Genomic DNA, 13,464 nt, shown 5'->3' with positions numbered 1-13,464 from the left:
AAAACTTATCAAATTAAATCAAGTTGATTAAATAGATTACCACTGCGCCAGGTTCAGAGGGAAATCCCGAGTAATCGATCTACCGACTGCGTAGCAACTCAAGTAGACATCGTGTCCGCGCATTGCCGAAGAGAGTGGCTAGTCAGCCCAGGGTTCCATAAGCCTCCTAAGATATCTGTTGAGATGATTTCGTCATGACATGACACTATGGCCCGTGTCTCTTCTAAATAGATTCGCTTGCTTGTTAGTTTCGGTGAGAAATGGAAATTTTTCGTTAAAGAATTGTCAATGGTTAAATTGTCTGCATTGCGTGGCCTTTGCCTGAGAATATATGAAATATGCGACGGGGATTAGAAACAGTTAGGTTTATGTGTGGAGAGAAAAGAACGAACCAGGAAAAGCTTTTAAGTCGAAAAAGCTGTTATGCCCATAAAGCATAATTAAGTCATACGACGATTTAATCTTGGCTGGCCGTCTATTCCAACGATTTGCACCCGATAGAAATCTTCCGTAGGGGTAAATTTCTGAAAGGGAATATAAACAAGGTGAGAATATTAATATTTCTTTATCGCTTGCTTTTTGCAGATGGTCACATGATCAATACCAAGTGTTCGTCTTCGCACAACCGTCGGGCCCTCTGTTGCAAAATGTCCGTAGAGTTCGACAAGTTCCTGGAGAGCGGCAGAAAGTGAGTAATGCACAGCGATTCGTTCATCTCTTTCTTTTTTTTTTATTCAAAGAGTCGTGCGCTAATAGCTCCACCGCTTTACGCTGCCTGATCTCTTCACTCTATGAATATTAATGGCCATTTGCGGGGCACGATCGTTTGGTTTACGGTCACACGCGGAATTTCAAACTGGCCAAATAAAAAGAGAGACTCTTTCTCTTTTTTTACGGACGATCGAAGCGAAAGAGCTGCAATTTATGATATTTTGTTACCTTGACCGTCGATTTGTCCTTTTTGTTCGGTCTTAAAAATAGAGAGACCAGTCGTGTGCACGTTCCCCAACGGAATCTTTCAAGACTGTGTGCTTCTTATGTGTCTAAATTACGAGGCGTCCGCACATCCAACTAGCCGTCGCAATTAACTCCCACTTTTCTTGCTATTTTCAAATTCATGCTTTCGACAAAGTTTCATAAAAGTTTTACTATCTCAGCCGTTCTAGCAAATTTATTATAGCGGAGCTGTCATCTGGATCTGCTACGTGATGAGGTTCATTAATCAGCTTGTTTTTTTGTTTTTTTTTCTCTGTCGCATCATCATCAGGCTTTATTTTATTTACCGTCGTAAATAAATCTACATGTGGAACACTGACTGATTGTTGATCTCGGCAGCTCCTCGCGTTGATATGATAAAAGCAGCCGACATCGCTCTGCGACGAATACGTAAAATCGGAATGCTCGTCAGCGTAGCATTGCGCATATTTGCAATGGCGGTAGAGTCAAGAGTCTAGAACTAATTAGGAATTCTGATGGAAATCTAGGAGAATTTTGTAGGTAAAATGAACACACGTTTGCACTTAAAACTCGGACGTTATCAGCATAAACTGACACGTCGCATATAGTTTGGAATGTCCTCCGTATATCAATCGACGCGCCATTTTTTCGAGAGTTTCAGATCAGCAGACGCAGCGCATCGACGAAAGATTCACAAGGTGCGATGTTGTTTTCTTTTTTATTATTCATATATTATCTTGCGGCCCGCTTAATAGACCGAGTTCCCCAAACGCCTCATTCGAAATGCTCGCGGAGGAGCGCCCCCACATATATTTCCAAAGGCGATATCAGCGAGAAAAAGAGGCGCATCGTTATGTTTTTACCTCGCGTGCATCGCGTGAGATACCACCATAAAAATTCGAGACAGTCGGAATTTCTTGTTTCGTTTCTTTCTTCTCATTTCCAAGCACAAGAAGAGACGAGCGCGATGGTTAATGAGCGAATTAGCCACTTAATTGGCGTCAACCTTCAGTCGGCGGCCGATCTGCTTTCCTGCTTCTTTTTTGTTTGTTCTTTTTCTTTATTCCGAGCAGGTTGATCTCCGCGCGAAACGGGCGTGAAACCGATTTATATCATATATGTTTCCGCGTCTGAAAACCAAGCACCGCGCTAACGAACACTCGATTCTGTCGTCGTATGGCGGCTTTTCGCTATATATGGCCAAAACGCAACAGTCCAAGTTTGGCTCTTGTAATTAAGCATCGAGCCAGCGCGAAAATTGCTCTTAATTTCTTTTTTCTTTTTTTCTACGTCACGTCTTCAATTTAAACGTCTGTATCCGCGTGCTTATTTTAACACTTTGCAGTTAGAAGATATAACTTTGAAAGAAAGAAACATTCCGATTCAGAGGTTTTCGTACGCCTCCCTGCAGAGACATTTTCAGATATTATATGGAATTTCTGTATACAGACTGGACGATTCTTAATTCATAAATTAGAATCTATTAACACGGATTAACTTTAGAAGGTCGAGTCCAGGTTTTATTTTTATTTTATAAAGATGATTCCATCTCACCTCCAAGACATTCGATACCTATATGCGTGGTGTGATTCGCTCTCGTGTCAGCATCGGAAGACAGGTCCAGATAAACTTTCCAACTTTATACGAGAACATGACTGCTACATTTTTTGCTAATTGAGACAGCGTAAAATTTAATTGGAAAACGTAGATGAGCAAATTTTTCTTCGCTTAAAAGCTAAAATCTGGATGCGTGGATTTGTGCTGGATCATGATGGTCGAGAGTTAAGTGCAGCGAAAGAGAAAGAGAGAGAAAGAGAGTTAAAAGCAAAGTGTCTAACTCCGTCGAGGCACTTGAGTACCTGGCGACGTGCGTGTTTGCCTTCCGTTAAGTACAGCAGCAGCAGAACGACGAACGTGACGCAAAACGATGTAAACGAACGAGTGCGTGAGTAAATTGTCGCCACCGCTACTGAATTTTACATAAAATTAACTCTCGGTCGTCTCTGTGTGTATATATGCGTGTTTGCCGTACCCTCGAAATTCTTGATGATTCTGATTATGCCACTCGAGACGCACTCTATATATATGTTTTTCTAGCGTGTCTCAGATTTGTAGTTAAAATGGAATTAGCAAAGGCTTCGATCAACTATTCAGCAGGACATTCAGGGCTGATCGACTAAAACTCGTCTAATCAATTATTTGAATCTTTCGCGAGAATCGTCAGTCGACAATTCATTGGAATATCGATGCTTGTTTTAATTGGAAATAAACTTGTCAATGATGTCAACATGTTTATTTAGTATATTCAATCGATTCTTAATCATAAAATTCACAAGGTTTTTGTTAAAATTGATCTTGTGAATAATTTCAATTTCACGAGTAGAACTAAAATACTGTAGTCTGAATGCAGCATTGCTTGGATTTCATTTTCTTGTGTATAAATATTCTAAGCTATATTAATAAATAGAATGGATGTATTGAAAAATTGAATTGAAAAATTGAAAAATTTCCAGTGCTATGTTATCCAGTACAGATATATTTTTAGTATTAAGACACGTTCAATGCTCCCGTGAGTGGAGAAGTGTATCAGTTATATGAGGATCGGCGTAGGTGTAAAATTCGATGCCAAGTGTATCAACTCAATGCAATAAATGATGACACGAACGACACTGACCACTCGGCGTATTTTTAGTAAAAGTCACTAGCGATGATAGACGATGATACGAGCCTAGACTCGCGTAATCGACGCTCGACGATAATTCAATTTGTCCGTAAACATACGGACGCATTAATATAATCGAGACCTCGATCGTAATTGACATTCGGCGGCGCTCACCGTTTAACGTTCTAGGATGGACTGTAGCCGAGATTAGAGAGATGCTTTTTTTCATCACCTTCCACTTTTTCTATTGTATATTCGTCCTCGAGGCAAGCCAACGGCAACTGCGATTTTCACTTTTGCCACGATGACCGTTGAGAAAAAAAGGGAAGATTGTTATCTGCGAACGCACTCGAGGTGCTTTCTCACTGATCGATTGGCCTCGATTTCTCTTTTTTCATTTTTGCCCCCTATCAACTCGAGTTTGCCTTTTGCCACTCAAAAGTGTCTTGTACATATTTTGGCCTGTCTTGAAAGCGTTTCATATATTGTATCCAAGTATCGTCATTTATTTCGAAAAAATAAAATTATTTGACGATCCTACAGATAGCCTTGAGAAGAGCGAGCAACGGTCAATATTTAGATTCAATATCGCGATATATGTATGACAGGTAGAAATACAGTGCAGAGTTTTCATTGGAACTCTTATTCCGATAACGTAACTGTCTCGAACTTTTTTTTTTTTTTTTGAACACTCGAATGTCAATATTTGATGAGAAAACAGCAGCTCCGTGCAAACAAACTATATGATTAGCTTCGTTCAAACATTTAAAAAAGCCAATCTTTCCGTCATGCATCCTTACGAATCTAATATTACGACAGGCTGCAAGCAAGCAGGAAGAACGTTGCACGGAAGCACAAAGTATTGTAAATGACTTTTTTTGCAATTTTGAAGACGAGTCTCGCGTCTGCTTTCAGTCCTTTTGTGAAAGCACGCACAATGCGCGCATATACGAGGTTTCTTGGAGGAGAGAAAGACGCAACGAGAGAAAGCACATAACGCGGCAGGTTGCGCGCACAAAAGCGGAGTATAGTAGAATGAGGGAGACAGAGTAAACAGCCAGCAGTTGGATAGACGAGTAAGTGGCAGTAGATGGGAGGGAGCAAGGAGAATCGAAAATGGCGAGCCGAGGGCAACGCGTGGAAGCTTGCGAAAAACAAAAGAGGAAGGAGAGTGAAAAAAGCTCGTACGACAATTGTGGATAGAAATCAATTGGCAGGGTGGGCCAATTTGCGGAACGCTTGCGTCAGTTGAAAAGCAGGAGCAGCGCGCAGTAGTAGAGGAAAGCTAATCACGAGGCGGGCTAAGAAGCCAGTAAGCGCACTGCTTAGCAGACGATTGCAGCGTGCTGAAGCCGTTTCTCGTCCTCGTTGCACAGGACGATTCAATCTGCAAGAGAGCTTGGAGCGCACACACGGCAGCTCGCGCACGCCGAAACTCGTTGAGTATTCATCTCGCGCGTCGTCCTCGCATTTAAGAATGCGGGCGCGTGCGTCTCCTCTTTCCGTAGCGAGCGAATTCGATCTTCCTTTGGCGATGCTGCTACTGCTGTTGCAGCTTCTTCTTCTTCTTCTTCTTCTTCTTCTTCTTCTTCTTCTTCTCGGGGGGCCTTGCTTGGAATTTAGCGAGAGAGATGGGCGCCTTTTTCAGGTGGTTTAGGCGGCCGAAAGAGGATATTTTATATTTTCAGGGATATTTTCAGGCGGAGATGAATTTCGTTTTTTAATTTATTTCCAGCTCGTCGTTATTTCGTTTTTTCGTTTTTTCGTTTTTTCGTAGTCTGGCACAAACGATTTTTCCAAGACTGATGTACTCTGATCGGCGCAGCGTCGATACAGCTGCAGCCTGACGTTCAATGACGAAAAAAGTCGATGAACTTACAAGAGAGAGTGGAAGCATCTGGCAGTGTTGGCGCGCGGGAACAAGTGCCATATATTTCGAGCAGCTCTGAATGTCATATTGCCCAAGACACTTTATCGCAACACGCGCCTGCTCGGTACTTGGAAAAGCTCTCCCCGAAATTATGTTACGCTGATGCCAGCTGAGAGTGGCATTTGATATACCTGTCCTCGCGTATCATGCCTGTATGGACGCTCGGAGAGTGTGGCTTAATAAAGAAATGAAACTCGTCGAGGAAGAAAATCCGCTAACATTGACAATATTGAAAATTGGTCGTATGAATGTCCCGACACACAGCCCGAACCCACGTACAGGCACACGGTTATTCAAAAGTTTCCGATGCAAATGAGACTCGCAAATCATCTAAGCATCGGGCACGATTACAATCTCTTGAATCCAAACGCGTGGATCACTTAGAGAACAAAAAGCAGGCGTGAATCAAACACCGATCGCTTCGGTCAATAGCACAGGAAAACCTGCGTACTATAATTCGTAACGATGAGTTTTCTGGCGTTAAAAAAAAGAAAGTTTATGTTGGTTGCCGCGAGAGAGAAGATAAATTTTTCGCAATGTAATAAGCGCTCGAATCCATGGAATAAAGCCTAGTTCTTTTGGTTCGCGAATATTTATTGCTTATTATAATGGGAGTTAAAGAGGAGGACGGTCCACCTGCGACGCGATAAGGCGCGTTATTAATGACTCTGGTTCGCGGAGTTGGCGCTTCCGTGTGTTTCTCTATTTGTGGGCTTTTGTTGTCTCGGGCATCTTTCATTTGTAATGCTCCCTGAACGCTATGTTCCTTCAGGTTTTACACTTCTGCGCTTGATTCGTGCGAAATGTGAAGTTGAAATTAAACGATCGGATGAATTAGTCGGGAGTTATCGAGTACGCGAATCGTCCAGTTGGCATTCATTGACGCGCAGCAGCGAATTAATAAATAGCTTACGCTCGATCGAATCAGCGCGAAAGTTAGGCGACATCAGCCGTGGTCGAAAGCACGCAGCGATTTTCAGCTTTCCGACGGGTACACGCCACTGCTTTAATTACTTGGTCGCCGTCGTCGTCGAGAGAAAAAACTTACTTGGCTGGTCGCGTGACTCTGCTATTATGTATTCGAAGGGCTGGTAATGCCGCATAATAAGCGTTTAGAGACGACCAAAAGACGCGCGAGCGCGCTCCTTTTTTCAGCTCTCTCTCTCTCTCTCTCCACTGTGCGGACTTGCCCTTCGTTCCCTTTTCGCTGTCTCGGACTCTGTCTCTACGCTGCTTCTTCCTTTTGCCCAAGTCATCTTCATTGCTTATTGAGTCTCTCTCCTTCGTCGAGACTCCCTCGCTCTGTCTCTCTACTATATATACGTGTTGTTTTGCTCGCTGCTCTTTAATGTCTTTCCTCTCTTTCCTTCGTTCGACTCTCCGCGATAGACAGGATTGTGCGTCTGTGCGCCGCCTGTGTATAATTACGCTTGCGCGCGCGCATCCGCACCGATCGGTAATTAGCGTGACGTTCCTTTGCTAATATCAAACTTACGCGAGATTTTTTCTTCCATTAACTGCTTCGTATGCCCGATGTCAGGCTTTACTTTCTTCAAATTCACTTAGCCTTTTCTTTCTTATATCCGAGAGCGCAACCCTCGCTTGTGGTCCCCTTTTATTCCTCTCAGCAGTAGCAGCAACCTCCTAATTTGTTTTTTAGCCTTTCCATTTTTTGAGTGCTGCTTGTGCTGCTTTTGCTGCTTTTGCTGCTGCTGTGTGTCTCTTTGATGCTCGCAGAGAGCGAAAGCCCCGAGTGGGTCATGAAAAAAGAAGGGAACTTTTTTTTTTCCTTCGCGAGGCAAAAACGCAAGGCGTCTTTATTCATGCGTTCTGGTGCGCACGCGGCCATATGATTAGTCACTGTACGCGCCGCCCGCAAATGCGAAAATGAAAAGGCAGAGGGAGAGAGCGTTTTACGTTGACATCTTGTCACGGAAACCATGCTCAGCATTTCTTTTCTTCTGTACAATTTCGGATCGCGCGCGCGCTGATGTATTTTTGTGGTACGTTTTATGCCTGAAATATCCATTTAACTTGTGGAGTGGCAAATCGACAAGCTGCAAAAAGCGTAAGCAAGCATATATTGATAAGTCAGGTGGAAGAGTTACAGGACAAAGACAGGACATGTACATACATATGTACATGAAATACAAGGTTGAGTGCTCGAAAATGTAAGAAATCCAATGAAGGGGCGCTGAGCGCTTTGAAACTTTAAAATCTCTCCCTTCGACTGTACAAAAATGAGAAGAGAAAAAAAACAAAAAAAAAAACAAAAAAAAAAACGCAGCAGTCTTCACTTTGTTTTACTTTTCATGAAATTCAAGTGGAGCCTCTTACAAATGTATTCGAAGCAGCCCGCATATGAATCGGCCTTCGTGCGCACCTGAACACACCGCGATTCTCTCTTCTCTCCCCCTTGCCAATCGTTTTGTACTATCTCGCCGCGCTGCCGTGCGCGCGGATGACCCTCCTCCTCCGTGCGACTGTATAATTTGACCTATTTTATGCTGGATTTATTTATAGGCTTTGCATCGGGATGTTTGCAACGCCGCGCGATCAACAAAAACCAAATGCATAACTTTATGACTTGCACGTAATAAAATTCTGCGAGTTGCCAGTTTCTCTGACTAGAACTGCGAGAGCGAAAAAAGAGCAAAAGGAAGGTCGCAATTTGCAATGAAAGTCGCAAACGTCGAATTTCACGCTTCGCGATTCTCAAAAGGAAATTTTATCCGGCCAAGTAAGGTGCAGCAGCACTGCACTGCATATTCAACAAACTGTCGCACATAGCAAGAGAGAGTTGCAATCTCAGTAGCTAAACATATACATACAAGAGTGAGTTGCAGGTGTGTTGCATCCTTGTTACGTTCTGTGATCGAGCAGCGCGCCTAACACGTGATTCGCGTGTACAGCAGCAAGGCTGCGACGGCAAAAAGGCTGCTGCGATATTCTCGGAAGCTTTCGGAAGTTGAGCGAGCGAAAAAACGTTGCACAATGGAAAGAGCGACGCGGCGTGTGCTTTGTCTTTTTGTCGTGTCGAATCGTCGTTCTCGCGGTCTTCTTAAGTTATCGATTGTACTCGTTAAATCAATTCACTCATTAAATCGTTCTCTCATCTTCCATCTCAATGTACTTGCACTCAGTCCGACCAGTCAACATTTTATTATCGCGAATATTTGACGCTTGTAAAAATCGAACGCCGGTCAATTATGCAGCGACGCGTACGGAATATTCGCTAGCTACCGCGGCGGAGGGCGCTGCCTGAAAAATCGCCGGCCATCGTTTATATGCAGCTACGCGGACTGTAGGTGCGCTTTTGCCGATACTAATCAAATTGCCAATGAAAATTTTCCGATGATTAAGCAGCGTACGTGGTGCTAGTAGTCCGTTCAAAAGCTTGCTGAATTTCATTTCATCCTCGGATGATCCGACTAATACTCCGTTGTCCGTTCATGGGAACCTTCAAATTACACCGACTGTAAAATTGCGGCGTAGTGAATAATTTCTTGGCTGCAGTTGCGCACCGTAAAGACTGCATCTTTTCTCTCAGAAAAAAAGCTGTAAAGTCGAAGCCTACGGAGCTGTGGCGCAGCTTACTTGCAACTAGGATTTTCAATTGTCCTTCTGTTGGCGGCTCGCGGAGTTATTTGTTAAAATTTCAGTGCGGAAATTTATAGCTGCACGTACGCCGATCCATCGAGTGTTGGGCTGCAAAAGTGTAAAAAAATTATTCATGCGACACGGCCATAGTGTGACTTGCAAGCCGATAGAAAATGGATAGGGATTCTCAATTGCAAGAAATCGGCAATCGCCTGTGCGACTCGGAAATAATGGCGATTTTTTGATCGCGCAGTCTACGAGCGTGAGTCTATTACACGCTACATACGATGAGCAAGCAGTGCAAGAAAGGAAACGAATAGAATGCGCATAACAGTTTGATCAATGTTCGCTAATCGATTTGACCCCTCTGCTTTGGTCGATTGGTCCAATTGATTTATTGACGCGAGCGGGTCCATGTAAAATCTCGCGCTTGCGTATGTTTAAAGAAGAGAGAGTCAATGGCTGCTTCCATCTCTGGATCGGAAAGGTTCCGCGCGAAACTCGAGACTACTATATACACTTGTCGTTAGTAACCTTTTAAAAGCCCTTCTTTCGGCCGCGTTAAAGTGTCGGATGTCGAGAGAGATCTGTTTGTGCGGCCAGTGCACGCATCCCATTGAATGGTCACTTCTATATCTAGTTTCGGTAGAAATCCGATGAAATTGTCGGAGAGAGCCATTTTTCAGGAAACTTTAGAAGTGCACATGGCGTGAGATTGAGAATAGCTGGTGGCCGCAGTCGCTGTCGCTGCGGTCTCTCCGCAACTTTTCAATCTCTCGATCCGAGTAGTGAGCTAGCTCTCGACTTGTTCCTTTCTCGTTGAGACGTCGTGTCTTCGTTTTGCCATTCTCTCGCGCGAGGTGCTTACGCTACTGTCCAAACTTTTCAGCGGTTCGCAAATGGAGTTTGAAGGCAGATTAAACGCGTCGAGTGATTAAACGTATGCATCGCGAAATCAGCTTCGAGTTCTCCGATCCTTCTCTGCCTCTAGGCCTATTGCGAGCATACACAACTGCGTGCGTGCCGGGGAACTCTGCTCGGTCTTTTGTAAAACAGGTTTGCACCTGATACCCGGGGCATGCACAGGCAGGCGATCGAGTGACGCGTCGCCCCTTTGCCCCCCTTTTTTCGTCTTTCATCGGCTGCAAGTACACCTCTCGCGTATATTATCTCTGATCGGATACGAGACGATGTTCCCGGCTCTTTACTTCTTCGAGTGGCCAGACGGGTCCTTTTTGCGCATTTCATTTGCACGCGAGAGAGAGAGAGAGAGATTTTAATGCAAACGCCACTGGGCATTTTGCGCAGGCTTTTTGGTTCAAGACGACGATAAGAGCCATGTGATGAGGAGAGGGACTTCGAAATTAGTTACTGATTATGACGTTGAGAAAGCGTGTCTTGTACATGAAATTGTCGAGTCGTCCAATCGACCATGTGTACTTAAAGATAATGTCGCTTTTATTTTGTCGATCGGAGCTCCTTGCCATTTTGCCTCGGAAATATGAGTATGTTTTTCATTCGATAATCTTATTTGGCGACCCGGCATTTCATCAATGGAGAGATCAAGGCTACAGAGAGATATGAAATTATTGATCGGGTTAACTGAGATATGCTCGTTTTCCGAGAGACTCGTTTATTAATTCATCGGAAGCTTCGCAGATAAGGTACACAGACGTGCTACATCAATATGAATCCGCGAAATCGGATAGTCAGTCTATCTTTATCCTTTTTCCGGCCCATTAAGTAAATATGCATATTGCATTGAAAGACGCGCTTTTCCCTTTAGCTTCTTCTTCTTCTCCTGGCTTATCGCGGCTTTCGATTAATTAAACTTCCAACTGCAGCGCGCCCATAAAGAATGCATTAATCGGCCTGGGCAAAAGAAGGAAATGGGTAAACGAGAGCCGCCGCGCTAACGAGTATTTCAAATCTTTACAAGCCTATTTTTCACGTATTTAAAATCTAAATTCCTTTGGCGGATTTCTGGTTACCGTTAATAAACTATGAGAGACTCGGTTCTACCGAATGTAAGAAACTCACGGGGACACAAGAGAGAAGAAACGCAACGGAGAAGACGACAGGCTTTCGTTCAATCGAAGCGACATTCTCATCGGCAGCAAGCAGCCTCTCGTTATAAATCTCCTTTGGCTGCTCGCTCGCGCTAACGACGAGTGTGTACCTCTCGCGCGCGTCTCACTTAATGTCCCACGGGAGGATAGCTTTCTGGTCGATGGGCGTAGATCGTTAAAGAGAGCAAGTCCGATATACTGAACGGACAGCTGATATTTTTCCACAGCTCTCTGTTTATACTTAACGACATCCAATTCTTTCTCTTCGGTCGATCGACATTGTCTCTCTCTCTCTCTCTCTCTCTCTCTGCGACATTCTATTTGGTTTCGTAGAGTGCAGTGTGCGATACACGTCTGAAAGAGTGCTTCCAATTTTTTGCAATTAAATTCATTCTTTTTTCTGCAATGTAGTTCCCTTAGGGTAAATCTTTCATTTAGAATAGATTTGTGCAAAACTGGTCACACAAGTGACTGAAAACAAGAGAGAAGACACAGTACTTTTTCATTTCGACAGTTGTATGTGTTGTCTATGTAGGATCGAATATTGCCTTGATTGCGCACACAGAAAATCAAGTGATTAAAAAATACATATATTATATATACAAGAGAAACGAGGACTTGAAATGTCATGCACTAAACTCCTCAGCAAATGATCCGCCAAGAGAGAGAGAGAGAGAGAGAGAGAGAGAGAGAGAAGAGAGCGCTCCACAAGATGTTCCGTGCCGATAACGAGATTGTCGCAATTATAAGTAATTTATTTCCCAGACTTGTATGAGATCTTTACACTTTATTACCATCTTCTTGCCAGATGAAACAACTAACAACAGACGTGACGGGTGTACAACCGCACTTGTCTTGTTTTAAAATCCATTTTCACATTAATTTTTGTAATATCTTGTGAAATAAAGGTTAGATGCGATGTGATTCTGAGAATGACAGTAATAATCATAGTGGAACTGAGGCTGATTTAATGATTCGTCGTTCGCAAAAATAATTACGTTAACAACTTAATGACTCCGGTTAATGCACTGATTTCCATAACGCATTCATCGTGTTATTAATTATTCACTAGAGAGTTTTACGATGAATTTTCGTTTGATAATACACGTGTTAGATGCGCGATGTTGCGATGCGCGAACGCGCTTTAATTTTAATTTTATTGTTCTTTGGTACGACGGCGAGCGCAACGCCGCTAGAAAGCACATAATCAAGATAATCGGAAACGGGACCTTTGAAAAGCACGTCTGCGCGGCTATTGACATTGCTCCAGAACAGCGAGAAGGTCTCCCTTGAATTGTTGAATCCGCTGCGCGCGCGTGCATGCGCGATATGCAAGATGCGAGCGTAATTAATGTTGTCTCGCTGGCGCATTATGCACGGGGCTCCGGCGGCATTAAAAGCAGCAACGCTAGCCGCGCACTGTGCTTGTACTATGCAGCAAATATCGACAAAGGAAACGATACCTCATATTACCGCAGTGCCCGCCTCGGACGTTCGTATGCTAATATCTCGTCGTTGTATGCGGATGTGTATACGCATTTCACGTAGCTGCGCTGCACATTAACGATCTTTGTTCTAAATTGCAAAGCTCGTCGTCTTGTCGCCTGGTCTTTCGCTCGAGTCTCAATCACTCGAGTTGCGCCAATGCAACACCTGGCCCAGCCACCTTGATTAGGTGACGCGCGATTGAGTACTCGCAAGCTCTCGAGCATCGAACGTCTCGATCGGTCGGACAGCACACATGCAGCCATCGAGCACAGCCAAGCAAGGCAGACGGTACGGATAGCAGTGACGTGTTCATCGGCAACTATTGCTCACACGCGCAGGCGGACACGAAGGTGAGCATTAATTCTGCAAGCACGCGTATAGTGGCTGACAGGCGCGCTTATACAGAGAAAGAGGGCCATGCCAAGCCGCCCGGAAACTGCTCGTTGACTCTCTTTTTCTGTCGCCGCTTGCTCTGGCCGTCGCGTGCGTTCATTGGCTCATCCGCTTCGTGCCTCGTGTACCTACGCGCGAACAGCTGATCTGCTCGGCCTCTAGGTGTACACTGCTGCCCAATTTCGGAAGACTGCAGGCAGCTCCCGAGGACGCGAGGCGATTGCCGCCGCTGCCTGACAGCTCCACGGCGTTCGCGCGCTGCCGTGCCCGTTCACCTTGATCGCAACTACAGCCCTGCCTAGCGTACAATTAACCGCCACACCGTTGCAATTTCGACAATTGAACACAGTTGCTACAGGCGACAC

At 44.3% G+C, this 13,464-nt stretch overlaps 1 protein-coding gene across 2 annotated transcripts in view; it reads left to right on the top strand.

The window, feature by feature from the left end:
• LOC131667642 (fringe glycosyltransferase) overlaps positions 1-13,464 on the top strand; it is a 60,937-nt gene that overhangs the window by 7,948 nt on the left and 39,525 nt on the right. For both annotated transcript variants that reach the window (XM_058941206.1, XM_058941205.1), the window contains exon 4: positions 586-688. In XM_058941206.1, the coding sequence (XP_058797189.1) occupies positions 586-688 (103 nt within the window). The remainder of the gene's footprint in view (positions 1-585; positions 689-13,464) is intronic.

This window comes from Phymastichus coffea, unplaced genomic scaffold, assembly GCF_024137745.1.
Source record: "Phymastichus coffea isolate CEN01 unplaced genomic scaffold, Cenicafe_Pcof_1.1 PCOF00069, whole genome shotgun sequence".
Lineage (NCBI taxonomy): Eukaryota > Metazoa > Arthropoda > Insecta > Hymenoptera > Eulophidae > Phymastichus > Phymastichus coffea.
Note: the sequence above shows the minus strand (reverse complement) of the source record. Positions and strands in the feature narration are given on the sequence as shown.